The following is a 16,421-nucleotide window of genomic DNA, read 5'->3' as shown; positions in this document are numbered from 1 at the left end:
GATTTAAGACTAAGTAAGTCCATATATAGTTTGAACTAAAAAGTAGCTTACTTTGAAAAAACCAAAAAAGGTGTTCATCTGCAATGATGCAACACTAGTTTCTTGGGTTTTGTTTTAGTTTGGGGTTTTTTTTTTCTTTTTTTAAAAACATGTCTAGTTTGGGGCCTTTTGTTTAGTTCAATCAGTTAGAGCATGGTATATCATTTACATCCTTTTCTAACTACTATTACATTTATTAGTTAGACAATGGATATAAGTAACAATGCATGTTGTCTACTTATGACTGGCACAAAATTAATGGAAAAAATAGCACAGGTAATCTTTCTTATACAGGAGTAAATAACTTTATAAGCACTAGCAAGTTTGCAGACATGACTGCCAAGCTAATGAGCATAATTCATTTCATGCTTCATAGTTTGAACTGATTAACAGTAGGTATCCAAAAAGATTCCTCCGTAGGACGTTACCCAGATCCATCACAAAAGGTTTTTGTTTTATTTCTTCAAAACAAGCTCATTTTAGATCACCAATAGCACAACTGTAAAACACATTGTGATCTTGTATATGGCAACTTCTGTGCAATTCTGCTCTGCTTATATCATTATTTAAAAAGTGTTTACAAAGAAAAATATTTTCCTCTAATTTTAAATATTCAGAGATCACACCCACTACTGTTTGCTCCACCACAATGGCTCTCTGCCCTTCTGTACAGGACCTGACAGATGCCCCGCTGGGAACCAATCACATGTCCATGTTCCCATTTTGTTCTGACCCTGCTTTAAGACAGGTACTAGTGCCGATCTCCTAAATATTAATGATTATTTATGAGATATATACACACACAGGATGGCTTTAAAAAAGCTGATACTTCTCTGAGCAAAGAAACCAACAAGACTCCTGGGTGTTTCAACAGAAGTCTGCATATGGGTTTAAGCCTACCACCTGCAGGTGATTACTCAGATGAGCAAACACGTGGCTTCAAGAGTTACAGAAGCAGCCTAATAAGACTCTTGAACAATAAATTGAAAATATCAGGTCAGAACAAAGCAGTAGTGTTATTAACTAAGCCACACTCATTTTAAAGCATGCACTGTAGAGACATTAAGCTCAGACTGCACACAGTTGCCATTACCCTGTTAACACACAACTCCACCGAGCCATTAGCTTGAGTTGTTCATATTTCATAGTTTGTCAATAGGGTTGTTTTAGAAAAGTAAAACAAATTAACTTGCATAATGATGCATGTACACTTGTTCATTAACTGTGTTATTCCATAGAAAAACTATACAATAGCATACAACTGTAAATAACCAAAATGAAATATCCATTTGTTTTGAAAAATTGAAAACCAATCAAACAGAACAGCAAAATCATTTGCCAAGCAAAACTACAGTTTTACTCAGTCTTGTGCTTGTAACAAGATTTCAGCTAAAATTTTTTCTCACAGTCACTGACCTGCTCTAATCAAATACACATATTTCCTTCTAACAAGGAAGCTACAGGCTACAGAGGCACCAGTTTTATGCCTGTTCTACAAGGAAGTTTTAAAAGTGTCTGAGGGAAAACATGTGAAAATGTCCACCTTTTTCAGACAGGTGGACTGGCTAAGCAACAAACCAGTTAAAGTCTGGTAGCTTAACAAAAAAAAGTCTTACAGAGGACAGAAAACTACCCCAGCTCTCCTGCTCAAGCTCTGCACAACCAACAGCCCAGGAGCCTGCTGCAGGAGAGCTGGGGAGCCAGGCCTTACAGCCACTCCTTTAGAGTGGTCAAAGGCACCAGGGTACACAGTACTTGCCCTGTAAGACAACTGAGAAAGTGAGCCAGACAGATTTTTCTTTTTTATTTAAAAAAAAAGCAAAACAAATTATTAACATGTTAATTCGCTAATGTCCTCCACAGCCATACTTACCTGAGAGCCTGTACCCACCCCCAAGCACACCCTCACTGCAACAAGACAACATAACAGCCTTCAGCACTGACTTTTAAGTATGCGAGCCCCACAAAATAGCTGATAATTACCCAACAGCCCCACTGGAAATTAGAGAAAACTCATTACACATGAGTATGGGCAGACTTGTCCCCCCAGCCCTTTGCCGCCCTGCTCCTCCCTGTGGCAAACAAGCCCCACCTGGGCACCCTGTGCCCAGCTGCCCCCAGCCCACTTGCTGATTGTTTCAAAGCCACTGCAGGCACACCTGGGGCTGCAAGCAGGTGGTGTGCATCCATGGAGTAATGGCCAGGCAGGCCTGGAGGACAGGCTGCTGCCTGCCTGGTTGGTGAGGTAGCCTCACCAGCCCCACACAGCCATGAAGTGTGTTCACTCATGATACCTGTGGGCTGTCACTGGTGGTGTATACTGTGTGGTGCAGCCCCCTCTGTCCTGGTGATTCACCTGAGCAGCAGCATGGAGACACGAAACTATATCTGAGCCCTTGGGTGGCTTTGGACACGTGCCTTTCTACACACCCCTGGCATCTACCAAGAGCTCCTGCTCCTGGCAGACATCTCCAAGGTGAGAGTGGTGCTGGTGTGACCCAGGAAGGCCTTAGGACATTTTATACATTGGTCAGAAACCATTCCCTGAGAAGAAGACTTATGGAGTGAGGAAGGTGACAGGAGGTAAGGAGATTTCCCCAGCTGCTGCCCCAAGGGCTCTGAACTGAGGAGATGCAGGAGGGTGCTGCCTTCTCTGGGGAGATCATTCTCTCCCAGGCCAGAGCCACTGTGACATGAAGGATGTATTCACCTCTGCTAAGCAGCAGATTCAGGGGTAATTACAATATCCCTTCACACATTTACTGGCTCGTACTCACAATTCCAAGTTTTCCTAAATTTTGTGTGATGGACTGGAGTGTCTTTCTGCAGAAAGCACATTAGAGCAGCTTAGTTCTTTACTGTTGCAATTATCTCCTGTATTCCCCCTGGTACTTCCTAGTCATTGTTTAATGCACAGCAAAAATTGTTTTAACTCACTTATTACATGGAATTTAAAAAATTTTTTGATTATTCTGCTTGCCAGGTTTCATGCCCTCTGCTCTCTAAAGCGCAACCTCTGTCCTTGTTAAGAGTCAGCACCGAAATGAATATGGCTGTTGGTGCATGCTGCTGAATAAAACAGTACCTAGGAGCTTCCCATTTGCAGAACTGAACCTCAGAGGACCCAGGGTTTTAATGCTTTAACTGCTCTTTAAAATTGAAAGAGACACACTGTTAATATTGATGATAACAAACAGCTACCCTGTGTAATGAAATGTGGCTCCTGCCTGTTCATGACCTTCCACACCAACAGCCTGTCCCACACCGGCACTCCCAGGCTGAAAGGTTTGCTTGTGTGAGCAGTAACTTTGTAATGCTGTCCTGGCACAGCAGGAGAAAATAAATGCTCACAGTGCACCCAAAAGCCCTGAAAAAGACAATGTTGATGCCTGTACCTAGGTGTTCAAGGATGTTTAAAATTTACTGTAAAGGGTTGTGTGTGCGTTAGCTGTATTACACTTGGCCTAAGCTTGAAAGAGGTAACAGGCGAGTCCAGAACAAAGAGAGCTCAATTGTTTTGCTTGATTTTACTTCCAGTAATGTGGTTAAATTTTCTTTTTAAAGACTTGAGCTGTATTGAAAAATAATTTCTGATCATCTTTTATGGCACTTGCTCCAACTTACAAAACCCTATGTCTTAGCATGGCTCCATTTAATATTTCTCCTCTCTTTGCTCCCCGCTTTATTAAAACATCCATCTGGTAAACCATTTTTTTCTTCTGTCTTTTAAAGCTACTTTTTGTATTCCAAATTCAACGTAAGATGTACAGAAACTTTATTCAGCTGATGCTGGCAAACAGCAGAACATATTTTTCACCACCTTCTGATGTATGCTTACTATTCTAAAGTGTAGGATTATTTTCACTAGTTACAAGAACTTGGGATGCCATTAATTCCCAACTTTTACACAGCTAAATGTATAACAATAACCAAACATTACTTGTAATTTAAAATTTTTATTATTTAAATACTGCTCTAAAAGATGGAACAAAACTGAAATGATTGGTAATTTCAGCTAAACATCATAGAAGACCTGTGAGAATAAGGGATGACATGAAAAAAATCCATATCTTTAAATAGGAAATAAACTTAAATTTTTAAATAACTCATAAGAACTGCAGATAAAGGTTTAATGGCCTCTGCCTGTGTACTTACTTGCTTAATAGTCTTCATATATGACTGCAAAAGCTACATCTATGCTCTGTTAAAAGAAGCCTCAATGGACATTTAGTTCCCAAATTTCCTTGCCAGTATGATAGGATTCCTCCAACACGTGTGCTCAAGACATAGTGCACTATTCACATAAGAATAAGGAGTAAGAAATGCTTCCCAGAATTAATGCATGGGAAGACCCAAGGCCTTATTTTAAAACTTAAAATGATTAGGAGTTCAATTTACAAGTCAACGAGATTACTCCCAGGAGTTTTAGACTGGCTCCAAAATGCAAAGTAAGTATCTAATTCTTTTCCTGTTCTCAAATCCTCTGTAGTGCTAGCTCTTACAGATTGGATTGTATATTTTACAAACTGTTGTAATTTTAAACTTTCATCCAATGACTTTGCAATGTAAAAATAAAGCTTTTAATGCTATGAATGAAATTGTGCAACTTTTGAATCAGTCCTATAACATTCACCTAAACATTTCCATAAACTATTTGTCAAATTCTCTGATGCTGTGAACCTCCAAAAAGTTTGCTCAGTCACTGCTGAACTTCATTTATCAAATTACCATGAGATGTTAGATAGTTATTCTTTAGTATTGAAAGAAGTTATTTTTAAACAGTCCTCAATACATAATATTAATTCCAAACCTTATATCTAAGTATGGCCATTGAATTCAGGAAGATTGTTTACATAAGCAGGTTTTGAAAGTCAGACTCAACAACTGTAATAATCACCTATATCATGGAAAAGCCCCAGTCTATTATTTGATTTCATTTTTTAGTATTTTTCTCATTAGAAAAAGAAATGTGTAATTGAAATCTTACACTATCTCTGAAAATGGCACTGCAAGTCATTTACAAATATTTCCTAAACCAATCAGTCTGTGTACAGGCATAGGGGACTCCCCTTATGAAGCATATTACAAGACATGACAGGATGTAAATGTAGTGTTGATCGCGCTGAAGTCCCATTAATGTCAGTAGTAGCTGATGATACAAGCAGGCAACCCAATTTGCACTCGATGGTAGAATTCCAGCTGGTATTTGATCAGGCTCTGAGAAAATAAAGATGGTTGGATGATAGTAAAACAAATTTCCCAGTACTGTAAACTAGGTAACTGAGGATATGGAAGCATCTTTACCTCTTTTTAAACAAGTTTGTTAATTTAAAAAACAAGCAAAAAACCTTTAAATTAATCTAGAGGTGTTCCTCTGACTTAATATAAGGCCTTTTCTTACTGAATGGGTAGCATCAGTGTAGACACTCTTCAATGGACAAAATGGTGCTGTGCTGCCACCCCTTTTCCTGTCAGCCTGACAACGTTTACTGGTGGTGCTTTTTTTTACCTGACAGTTGATTAAACATTTCCATCATGAGTGGCAATGCTGATAAAAATCATATCATCATATTTATTAATTTTTAAAGTGCTGTATTGTGAGCACTACAATGATCTGAAATGGAACAGCTGTCACTTCTTTACGCACACGTACCTGGGCTTCCATAGGGCTCTTTATACTATTAAATTAGAAAAGTCTGCTTTTAATGATGCACAATGGATATATACATGCCAGGTAAGAGAAGATAAACTGTACTAACTCAGAAACATAACAGAAAGCAGATTCCCATTTTACTATCAAGCAAAACTTTCATTAAAGTGTCAAGGTCTAAAGTTTCTTTAGCACTAGAGTTAATCAGAAGTAACTCCACTGAAAGCAGGGAAGTTGCAATTGATATAATTACAGGATGAACTTGGCTTAGAACTTCCCCTTGTACTGCAACTAATGTACTTATGGCTTAAACATACAATGAATTGTATTATTTATAATATTTTAATCGATTTTGAATAGGAGCCAGACAACAGTATAATATAAATAGTATCGGGAATGGCAACTGGATGGATTATTTTTCACTTTTCTCTGCAAAGGAAACAGACAATAAGCTGTTTAAAGTAGCTGGACTTTTTCACAGGGAAGTGAACACAAAGTGAACAAACACTGAAGAGAAAATAATAGTACAGTCCCCTAGGGCTAGAAAACACTCCGCCTTTCCAGTGGTGTTCTCACCTTCAAAAAAAAGGTGGCTGGAGCTGTCCAGAGTTAAAAGGAGAGATCGATCTCTTTCCCAGCCGAACTCAGATATCCTTTATCTGTTTAGCTACTTGAGACTATTGAGAACATCTTCTGCTTGACCCCCAACAGCAGATATTTTGGGAAGAGTAGTTTTAGAAGTGAAAGTAACAAAAAAAAATCAGATGGTAAGAGAAAGTGTATAGTGGAGAAAAGGAAAAATAAAGGAAGAAAGCAAACTTAGATTTTTTTTCAAAGGTGATCCAATGCTCAAGCATTTTAGTCTGAATATTGCAGCATTTACCAAGCTCTGTTCTTTCCCTTTGAACTCTGTGGGTTGGGAACCTCTGTCAGTCTGGATCTGTGAGGTGCTTAGTATTTTTCACTGCTTGACAAATAAATATTCAGCCCAAAATACATGGCTCTTCTGTATTTCACACAAAAATAACCCTATCTTATTTTTCAAGTTTCTTCCTTGTATAGTTTGCTATAAAGCATCATCAGGTTTTTTATGTTGATCATTTTTGTTTAGACATTGGGCAACGGTTACTACTAAAATTCTTAAAAGACATACATCTCCCACCTCTCTAAAGCTTTCCAAGATCCTAATTTAGAAAAACTGTCTCTCTGTGGTTCTTCGTTTTCTCAAATTGCTGGTAGTGTCTCACACTAACAAACACCAGGAACAGCCCCTAGGACTGAGAGAGGTAAATTTCAGGCTAGTAAACTGAGTGCACCGTTCTGCACCAACACACGCAGGCAAAGGCACGTCAGTCCCTACTGAAGTCAAAGGGAATTTTTGCCTTGAAGCCAGGACTGCGTTTTCACCATTCACGCTGAAGTCTCTATAAAAGTAAAAGATGGGGAAAGTCCTTGTAGGAGAATAACAGGACTGTTTATGTCACGCCTAGGAAGAGGTTTGAAAACACATGCCTTGTGGGCTGAGTGGGCATATGCAAAGGTGAAAATAAACGCTCTTTTGAAAGCAATGAGATCATTTCAGTAGCGGTCAGGCGGGGAACATTAAGTGAGACTGAGAATTAAGAACGTTTTCATTAGGACTGTCACAAGCGTTTTTTTGAACTTTTCTTCAGCCGATTCCAAAATACTGCGTTTTGAAACGCAAGAAGCCGCCTGCCGCTCCGGCGACATCCAGAAGCAGTGCTGTACCGATCTGATGGCCATTTTAGCCCCGTCGGCCACCCAGGAGAGGCTTTCCCTCCCGCCTTCACGGGAGTCCCCTCCCGCCCCGTCAACAGTTGCCGCGACGCGCAACCCTCCGCGCCCCGACAGTGGCAGCGCCGCCGCCCCGGCAGGGACGCCCCGGGGGGGAGGCAGGGAGGCGGGGAGGGATACCCCGGGGGCAGGCAGGACCGGGCGGCGGCGGGGCTTCTCGGCAGGCGCCTCCGCCGCCGCGGTCCGGGAGGAGCCGGGGGCCGGGGAGCGCCGGGAGCCTGCCCGGCTCCTACCTGGTAGGCGTCGGGGATGTTGACCGTCTCGCCGTGCTCCGCCACGTAGCCGATGATGCCCTTGCCCCAGGGCACCTGGACCTCGTTGCTGTTCTCGGTGGAGCCGCAGGGCAGCAGCGGGGTGCCGGCGTGCACGTCGAAGAACTTGGAGACCAGGCTCTTCTTGCCGGCGGCGGCCCCCTCCACGAGGAAGAGGGAGCCCCGGTCGGCATCCACCATGAGGCAGACGAAGATGAGGATCTTGTAGCTGAGGCTGGTGAGGTCCAGGTCGTTGGAGATGTCCTTGACCAGCTCCAGGAAGAACTGGCGCTCGTTGTGCTCCTTGAGGTAGCGCTTGTAGTCCAGGGCGGTGGGGGGGTACTGGGGCAGGCTGACGCGGGACTCGAGCAGGGCGCTGAGGATGTGGGCGGTGGTGGGGGGCAAGGAGCTGGCCTTCCGCAGCAGGGCCCGCCGCCGCACGCTGCTCAGCGGCTCCTGCGCCCGGGCGTGCACATGCTCGTCGTAGGTGAGGTTGACGTGGATGGCCTTGGAGCGGGCGAAGCTCTTCCGCAGCTCTTTCTGGGAGGCTCGCCGCTGCAGCCCCCCGCCTCCGCCGCCGCCGGGGCCGCCCGCGCTGCCCCAGCCGCCGCCGGGGCCGCCGCTGCTCCGCCGCTCCTCCGACGGGCCGGCGGCGGGGGCGGCAGGCGCCTTAGGGAGCGAGTTCTTCCTCTTCAGCCACTTCTCCACCAGCTCCGGGTGTCTCTCCAGGAAACTTTCCACCGCCGCCACGTCGAGGCCGGCGTCGGCGGCCGCCGCCATGGTGCCGGCGGCGGGGGCGGCTCAGGCCGCGGGAGCCCCCGCGGCGGCCATGCCCCGCCGCCGCCACGTGCTGCCGCCGCCCCGACGGCCGCCCCGGGGCGGCGGGGGGGGGGGGAGGGGGAGCTGCCGGCAGCCCCGGCGAGGGGCCGCTCCTGCCCCTTGCCCGGCCCCTCCTCGGGGACGCGCCTTTTCGTCGCCCCTCGCTTCCCCCCGCGACCTCCTTTTCCTGCCCACCACTCTTTATTGGTAGTAGTAGTAGTCGTGTTATTCCAGGTATTTTTCTGCTCCCCGGGTCTCAGCCCTTCTCTGGGCCTGGCCCCGGCGCCCGGTTCCGGGCCGGCTCCCCCGGTGGGCCGGGCAGGCGCTGCCGCCGCGCCTCTGGAGATGCTCCGGGAGCGCTCGGGCAAACCCCTTCTGCCAAGTGCTGTCAGTGCTGGCGGCGGCTGCTGCGTAACCCAGCCGGCGGACCACTGAGGAGGGAGGGGAGGGCGGGGGGAGGACGCGTGAGCCGAGCGGGGGGGCAGGCGGGGAGGAGGGAGGGCTGGCAAGCCCCGCCGCGGGGGGAGAAATCGCCGCCCGCTCGGCGGCAGCCGCCTCGGCAGCCCCCGCGGGGTGCGGGGCGAGGCGCGCAGGGTCCCCCGGCGGGGGGGCCGCAGCGGTGGGAGCTGCGCGAAGGAGCTCCGCGTTAACGGGCGCCTCATTCAGGAGCTTCGGGGGGAGTGTGCGGGGGGAGAGGGAGGGCCCTTTGTCTGTAATGCGTGTGCAGGGAAGGGGCAAACCCGGCCGCGGTCTGCGGGAGGGGCGGGGGGGAGGTAACGCCAGCGCTCCGTTAAAGAGGTTTCATGCCTAGAGCGTTATTTGCGCTGCCTCAGGACTTGAGGAGGCAGGCGGAGAGACGGAGCCCTGCCAGAAACACCAAGTGAATTCCGTTTCTTGAATCCCTGGGTTGAGCCGCCTGCAGCCTCTCCGTGCGGGCAGCTGCCCCTGCCCGCCCCGCGTCTTTAGTGCGGCGTTTCGCGCCCGGCGCTGTGTAAGAGGGGCAGAGAGCGGGATCGGGCCCCCGCCCCCCCGCAGGGCTTTCTGCCCCAGAGCCGGCCGCCCCGGGCAGCTCGGCGGGAGCGACGACGCGCTCCCGGGCGCCCGCTCCTGCAGCACTGGCGGCCAGACGGAGACCGGCCGCTTCCACCGAGGCGGACGGACCGGGGTTATTTTTATGCGCACGTGGAGCACGTTTCATTGCTAAATCGATGCCTACGCATAAGCGATTGAAAAAAAACGGAGTCATGGAGCTCAACACGTGAAAAATGTCTTTCATGCGCTCACCAAAGACTGAATGAAGGCGGCTTCAGAAATTCATGAATGGGAGTTCGGGAGGCTGGGAAAACACACCGGCAAATCCTCAACCAAACGGGATTCCGACCTGCCGGGGACCCTGGCCCTGCAGCAGCCCCTCCCGGCGCGGGGGTCCGGGCAGTGCCTGCGGGGAGAGGGAGCGATTCTGGGGACACGCGTCGGTAGTGCGGGCGGGTGTCAGCCGGGGAGGGAGGGCTCCGTGCGTGTGCCCAGAGGGCTGCCGCTTCTCCCGCGGCAGCCGGGGGTAACGAGGGGCTCCGTGCAGGTGCTGTGGCTCCCGCAGACTGCTTAGGAAGCGACAGACAAAGGATTTCGCCTCCCGGTCTCGGTGCCCTCGCTGTGGCGGGCTGGGCAGCAGCTCCCCCGCTGCCGCCTGGCCGGCCGAGCCCGGTGCCCGCCCCCCGCCCCGCGGCGGGCTCTCATTCTGCTTTCCCGGCCCCCCCCGCCCCCCGCCGCGCAGGGAGGCTGCCGCAGGAGGACGGCTCTCCATTGAGAAACCGCGCCGCCGACGGCACCACCCGGCAACGGGGCGGGCGGACGGGGGGGGCGCGCAGGCGCGCGGCCAACCGGGACCGGGGGCGCGGCCCCCGCCGCTTGCGGGGCGGACGAGGGGCCGGCCCGGCCCGGGCTGCCGCGGCGGGGAAGACGCTGTCCCGGCTGCCGCTCCCGGCCGCCGCACCGTGCCGCCGCTGACTCGCCGGGGGCGGGGGGGGGGTCGGCTGCAGCACCCGCGGCGAGTGGGCTGCGGGGGGAGCGGCAGCCCGGGCGGGGGGAGCGGCAAGCGGGGATGTCGGAGGACAGGCTCTAGGGGCTGGTCCCCCAGCTGCTCGCACCTCTAGAGAAGCTGAGCTCTTTCCGTACGGGTAGCTTGGGGATAAAACTGCAGGCGCGTCTCGGCAAGGGCAAGGGCGACTGAAATACTGATCTTTGAAGCCTTTCTGCCGGCGCGCTGCTGACACGCTGCCGGGGCTGTGAAGTAACGGGATTTCACGCGTGGCAGCAGGCACAGCCCCTCAGCCTGCGCCAGCGACCGTCACATCGTGGGTGGAGGCTCCGCTCTCGGAAGGACACAGCCGGGGTGTCACCCCCGCTCCCCAGGGCACCCACGCTGTCACCTGCACACCGCTGCCCGTGCTGCCAGGAGCTGCCCTCGGCTGCTGGCCCTCGCCCGCGCTTGCCTCGCCATCACCCTCCAAGGGCTCCCGCTTGCCCGAAGCCGCTAATTGCTGCTTGGCCTTTTCAGGGGTGCTTGCGCTTTTGCAACACTGGCACAAACACTCCACTTACACAAAGAAATCGCATAAGCTGCCGAAGGCCCGGCAGGCAAGTACCCCAAGCTCTCAGGCAAGGGCCTTGGGCATCTGCATACAAGTGAAATAGTTGTATGTAAATAATTTTTGCCATCTCACTATAGTAAGGTTTGGTCTGAGCACTCACACCAGTGTTTACTACAAAATGGTTACTGTGTAGCAGTTCTGTATGTAAACATTTAAAGCAATGTAGTGTTTCCATAAGCCTAGGTATAAACAAGGTCTTCCCTTACCATTTCTTCAGTCTTGTGGCATCTTTATTTGCTGGGGTTTTATGCATGGGATTTGATTATAGTAAAAGTCTGCATATCGACAATCTCGCAAATGAGAGAGTCAAGACTGAAGGAATTAAAAATGCAGTTGTCTCCATTGCATAAACTACACAGTGAACAATTGACTGTAACACCTTAATTGTAAAGAACTCTGCAACCCCAAATCTCTGTATAAGCTATAATCCTCTCTTTTAAAGATAAAATGTGACAAAGATGATCACAGGGGTTTTCTGTTCTGTAACTTGCACAGGCTTTCGACACGCTGTCACAGTAAAACTGCTTCAGGAGCCTGGCCCAGCGTGCATCCGTGGATTTTCGGAGAAAGCTTAGGTCTGTCTGTGTTCTGGCACACCTCTGCTTGCAGCGTGAGTAAAGCAAGTGCACTGTACTCTGGGCTGCAGCTTCATCTGTGGGCCTGAGATAGATTAGTTGCGGCCTTTCATGGGAGGGCCAAAAAGGCAAGTGGATTTTGTCGATGCCATGGGATTGTGCTGCCTTCATAATTCTAGAGGTATGCTGCAGTGAGGTACGGGCAGCTTATATCTGATGCATTTTATGTATGATGCACCTTATGTCAGTGTGGATGCACAGTGCCAACTCGGAGAGCAAGGCAGGCTTTAGCCAGTCTCACCTGGTCTTGGGCACAGACATACAGAGATGCCCTAAAAGAATCACAAGGAGAAATGTCAGTGCATTTCTCAGGTGGAGTATGTTTTTTTATTCAGGAAGGCAGTGGCACAGCGCTCTCCAAAATGCAATTGAGAAAAGCACTCGAGAAAATTTTTGTCATTCAGGCAGATGCTTTAGTTGTCTAAACAGTCAACAGAACGGGTCCCGACTATTAAACTGAAAGGAGGAAGTATCTTACAGCTACGGCACAAAAGAAAAAAAAGCAGGTACTCGTCCAGTTATGTCACAGAACTTTTTACCCAATTCTTGCTTATTCCCTTACTTAAAAACAGCAGTTCAGCTCTATGGAGCACTGTAAGACAATCAGTTAAAGCCCCTGGTGGGTAAGCATTGGAACAATACCGATAAAATGAGTACCTGGGAATAGGCGCTGAGGCAAATTAGTTTTGTACTAATGCTCCTTTCTGCGATGCCATAAGGAAACCTTTCTTGAGTGAAGTATGTTCTAACCTATTACATCTCTGTAAACAGAGAATTAAATTGTAAATCACAATTTAAGTGGTAGAGATTCATGAGGAGGGTTTAGGAGGGTTGTAATCACCTTCATCAATCCTCTACTGTTGGTGAAAATATCTATTATTATCATTTGCTCAAGCTAGTTACCCTTTATTCATTCTAATGGGAGAGGATAAGGATACCTTAATGTATTAGCCTCAAATGGAGAAAAAAGATCCACAGCTCTGAAAAATGACTGGTAGTTGATTATGGTTTTTTAATACACAAAGGAACACTAACAATAGGATGAGCGGGGTTATATTTTTAAACCTTAAAGGTCATGGGTGTTCAGGTATCTCAAGATTCTTTTAGGTCAACATCACTACTAAAAGGTTACTTTCCCCTGAAAATATCGGATGTTCCTGATATTCCACTTCCCTCATCCTTATATAGAGTTCTTTTAATGTAAGACTATATTTTGTTATCTACTGCATATGGGACTTTCCTTTACCATTGATAATGACAAGGATTTTTTTTCCAAAAGAAAACCTTCATTTAGTTGTCAGTCCCAATACTTACAGGCACTTTCTTATTTACATAGTCACAACTGAATAATAGTTTCAGTGGGTGTTTGAACAGCTAGTTGCAGAACTGGGATCTTGGATCTCCTTATGGAGAGGAACAGTATTTCTGTAGTACTCTCCACAAAGGTCTATGAAATGTATAACACAATATAAATAATGCTCACCTCCCAATGTTATTTATTAGGTCATAGCATCTTAAAACATATCCTTATTTGATTTTGCTAAGGCCAGTCCCTAGTGACTAACATCAAAATACTAAAAGTTGACATAGGAGCTAGTCAAAAGTCAAAACATTTTTCACTGACATTACAACTGCTACAGCAATGTTTCATGAAGTTGCTTTTTTCAAGTATGCAATAAGATCAGCTCTTTCATTCTGCTTTTTAATTCCAGCAAAAATCATTTTTGTACCAGAAATGTATTTCTTAGGGTTTTCCAAATACTCCATCAGTGTATTCTCACTCCAGACAACTCCTGAAAAACAGAAAACATAGTAAAATACAAGGTGGCCCAATGTCATGTATTTATGAAAATATCAATGGTCTCAAATCAAAGGTGTGATGTCCTGAACATAATGTGCCTAGAATCCAAGAGGAATGTGAGCAGAAGTGATACATAATATAAAATTCACAAGGTATACATTGTCTTTGTGTCACTTTAATAAGTCAAATATAAACCCTTTTTGCATCATGGAGAGTTTCAGTTCTTTTCAGCATTTCACATACAATTACTTACTACTTTTAAACTGTGTAAGTGTCTTTGTAATTCCAGTATCCAGAAGATCTGACTTTAATTTCATATAGTTGTTGACAATGAGCATCTACAGATTGACATGAAATTCATCATGGCTGTGCTCCACTGGAGGGCATTAGAAAAAGGGTTGTTAATGGCCAGTTCCTGGAATCTCTTGACAGAAGTCGAAAAACCATTAGTGTTTCCTTCCAACCCTGCTAAAACCTGTCTCTGTCAACAGAAGCCTACCGTTGTACTGAAGACTACTGAAATACCTATAATGACATCTTCAAGTTTCTCTTCTGTCCAGAGTTGACTCTTCCCATTGTCTAAGGTGGATTTAGATATCACTTTGTTGGTTTTCTTTTAAAAACTTGTACTAACATCAGTATGATTTGCTCACTAAATTTTTAATGAGAAAAAATAGTTAATATATGCTGATGATGTTTTGTATGAAGGAATTCCCAGTATACAGTGAATGTCACAGAACATTCCCTAGAAATCACAGAAAAGTAAAAAAGTCAGCCAATTCTAAAGCATCTTAGTAGCCAGAAAAAAACCAGAACTGTATTTGTAATTAATAGCTTGATTCAAATAATATAATTTATATTCAAATAATATAAATAAAACCAGTGAAACACAGAATTACTTTCCATTTTCAGATGTTCCACTGCTTTTCAGGCCTGTCTGCATGAAAAACACAAGACAAGTCATAGCTTACTAGCAGGTGATGGTATTCAGTTAAGTGTTCTGAGCAAAACAACTGCAGCGCATCACGATGCCAGTAGAGGGTAGTGACCAGCAAACAAAATCTAGAAGCACCTTTAGGAAACAAATTAAAATCTGCCTATTGATACTACAAAGTTTTGGGAAAGCTATATATCTTCTGACCTGGTGTGCTGAATATTGATAAAACTTTTTAATATAGGGATCGAGGATTGTTGTTTCTGAAACTATAGTTCAGATTCATCCGCAGTATGCAAAGTAAACAGTTGTGAGAGTAACTCCTTGTGACTAAGTCTTTCTACTGTACCTCTAAAGAAAAAGACTTTTTTTCATAGATGTCCCCTCCAACACTACACCTCATCCATGTCACCAGTTAGTTTTACCTTTGTTCTTGTTTGCATCTAAGAAAATCCTGCAGCTTGTCCTGTTCTGCAGCCAAATAAACCCCAAAGATTTGGTCCTGTCTTGTGCTTTCCAGCTTTTTCAACTGTGTGGCACTGCAAACATTTCTGAATAAAGATCTTCTTGCCTTTTTCAACATCACCCATTTTGATCTATGTAAAAAATCTTTTAAAAAAAGGAAATTTGAACAATATTACAGAGAAGTTCACCATTGGTCACATTTATAATCTCCTTCTACAATTTCATAAAATATTTCTGTCTTGCACGGTAATAAAAGATAATGTGTCTCAAAGTAATGAAAATTTGTCCCAGACTTAATTGTAAAGGTAAGTTTGGGTAAGACTCTGTTAAGCTGCACAATTTCTTAACATGATCTGGTTGCTGATGGTCATGAATTAAATTTTGTTAAGTTATCCAATTTACAATTTGGAAAAAGCACCATGGTTTATTTTTGTTGCATCTCTGAGAGATGCAGAATTACAAATTTTGTTATTCTTATCTTTGGAGGTTAAGGGAGCTTTAAGTTTCATGATTGCTCTTCTAGAGCTACTTCAGTGGTCAACGTACTTTTGTCTAGAAGGCTGATCTAAAACACAGAAGCAACTCAGGATTTCCCTGTGGGTCGCAGTGCTACTTAGAATTTCTCCAGAACTGTAGAATTCAACCCTCCTCCGGTGCCTGTCGGGACACGTTCATGGTGAGGCAGATTTCCAGTGGCAACGGCCAGACAGGGAGGCCGGGCTGCCCTTGGGCCCATGTCTGCCAGGGAACGAAGGACAGTTGAGCACCTTTTGGCCCTTGGAGGGTGCGGAAGGTGAAGTGCTAAGGCTTGGACAACAGGCCCAAGCCAGAGTTGACCTATAGATGAATACTGTATATTTTATAACTGATAACCATTGTGCTTGTAGGTATTGTACTAAGCTATAGCAACCCACTTATGCTCATGTAAAAAGTGCTAAAGCGTTGAAATACTGAAGCCTGAACAACAGGCCCTGAGCCGAAGCTGCTAACTTAGCATGTAGTCACTAACAAAATATGTAAACTCCCCAGTGAAAGATGCAGTTTAGACAGAACATAATCAGTAGTGAGGACAAAAGGCTGAGAGAATGTATCCAACTTTCCTTTCTCAGCCTTGTTCAAGGCTGAGAACCCAAGTATTTGGCCTTGTTGGAAACTCCCTTGGTTCCCCCCCCTGAGCCCTGGCCAGGTTTTGGGTGGAATCCAACAGGAGAATGAAACCAGAAATTTTCTGCTCAAAACAAAGCTGTCAGTTATTCTGGCTTGCCGATCTCTAGTATATAAGGCTGGACCCACTTGCAGCGACTTTGGCTGCCTCACCTACAGATGGATGCATCACGTAGGACTTCCCACTTGCCGGGACA

General features: G+C 46.4%; 2 protein-coding genes across 2 annotated transcripts in view; both read right to left on the bottom strand.

Moving 5' to 3' along the window:
- PDE11A (phosphodiesterase 11A) overlaps positions 1-8,535 on the bottom strand; it is a 137,414-nt gene extending 128,879 nt beyond the window's left edge. The window contains exon 1 of the mRNA XM_074872268.1: positions 7,738-8,535. Within this exon, the coding sequence (XP_074728369.1) occupies positions 7,738-8,535 (798 nt within the window). The remainder of the gene's footprint in view (positions 1-7,737) is intronic.
- A 4,972-nt stretch (positions 8,536-13,507) lies between these two features.
- On the bottom strand, positions 13,508-15,185 carry LOC141944955 (cytochrome c, somatic-like). The gene is given in 3 exon segments (XM_074872269.1): positions 13,508-13,653; positions 15,021-15,041; positions 15,044-15,185. Coding segments are annotated over 3 exon segments (309 nt in total).
- Between the last annotated feature and the right edge of the window lie 1,236 nt (positions 15,186-16,421).

This window comes from Strix uralensis, chromosome 6 (genome assembly GCF_047716275.1).
Source record: "Strix uralensis isolate ZFMK-TIS-50842 chromosome 6, bStrUra1, whole genome shotgun sequence".
Lineage (NCBI taxonomy): Eukaryota > Metazoa > Chordata > Aves > Strigiformes > Strigidae > Strix > Strix uralensis.
The sequence above is the reverse complement of the archived record's forward strand: the minus strand, read 5'-3'. Positions and strand labels throughout refer to the sequence as shown.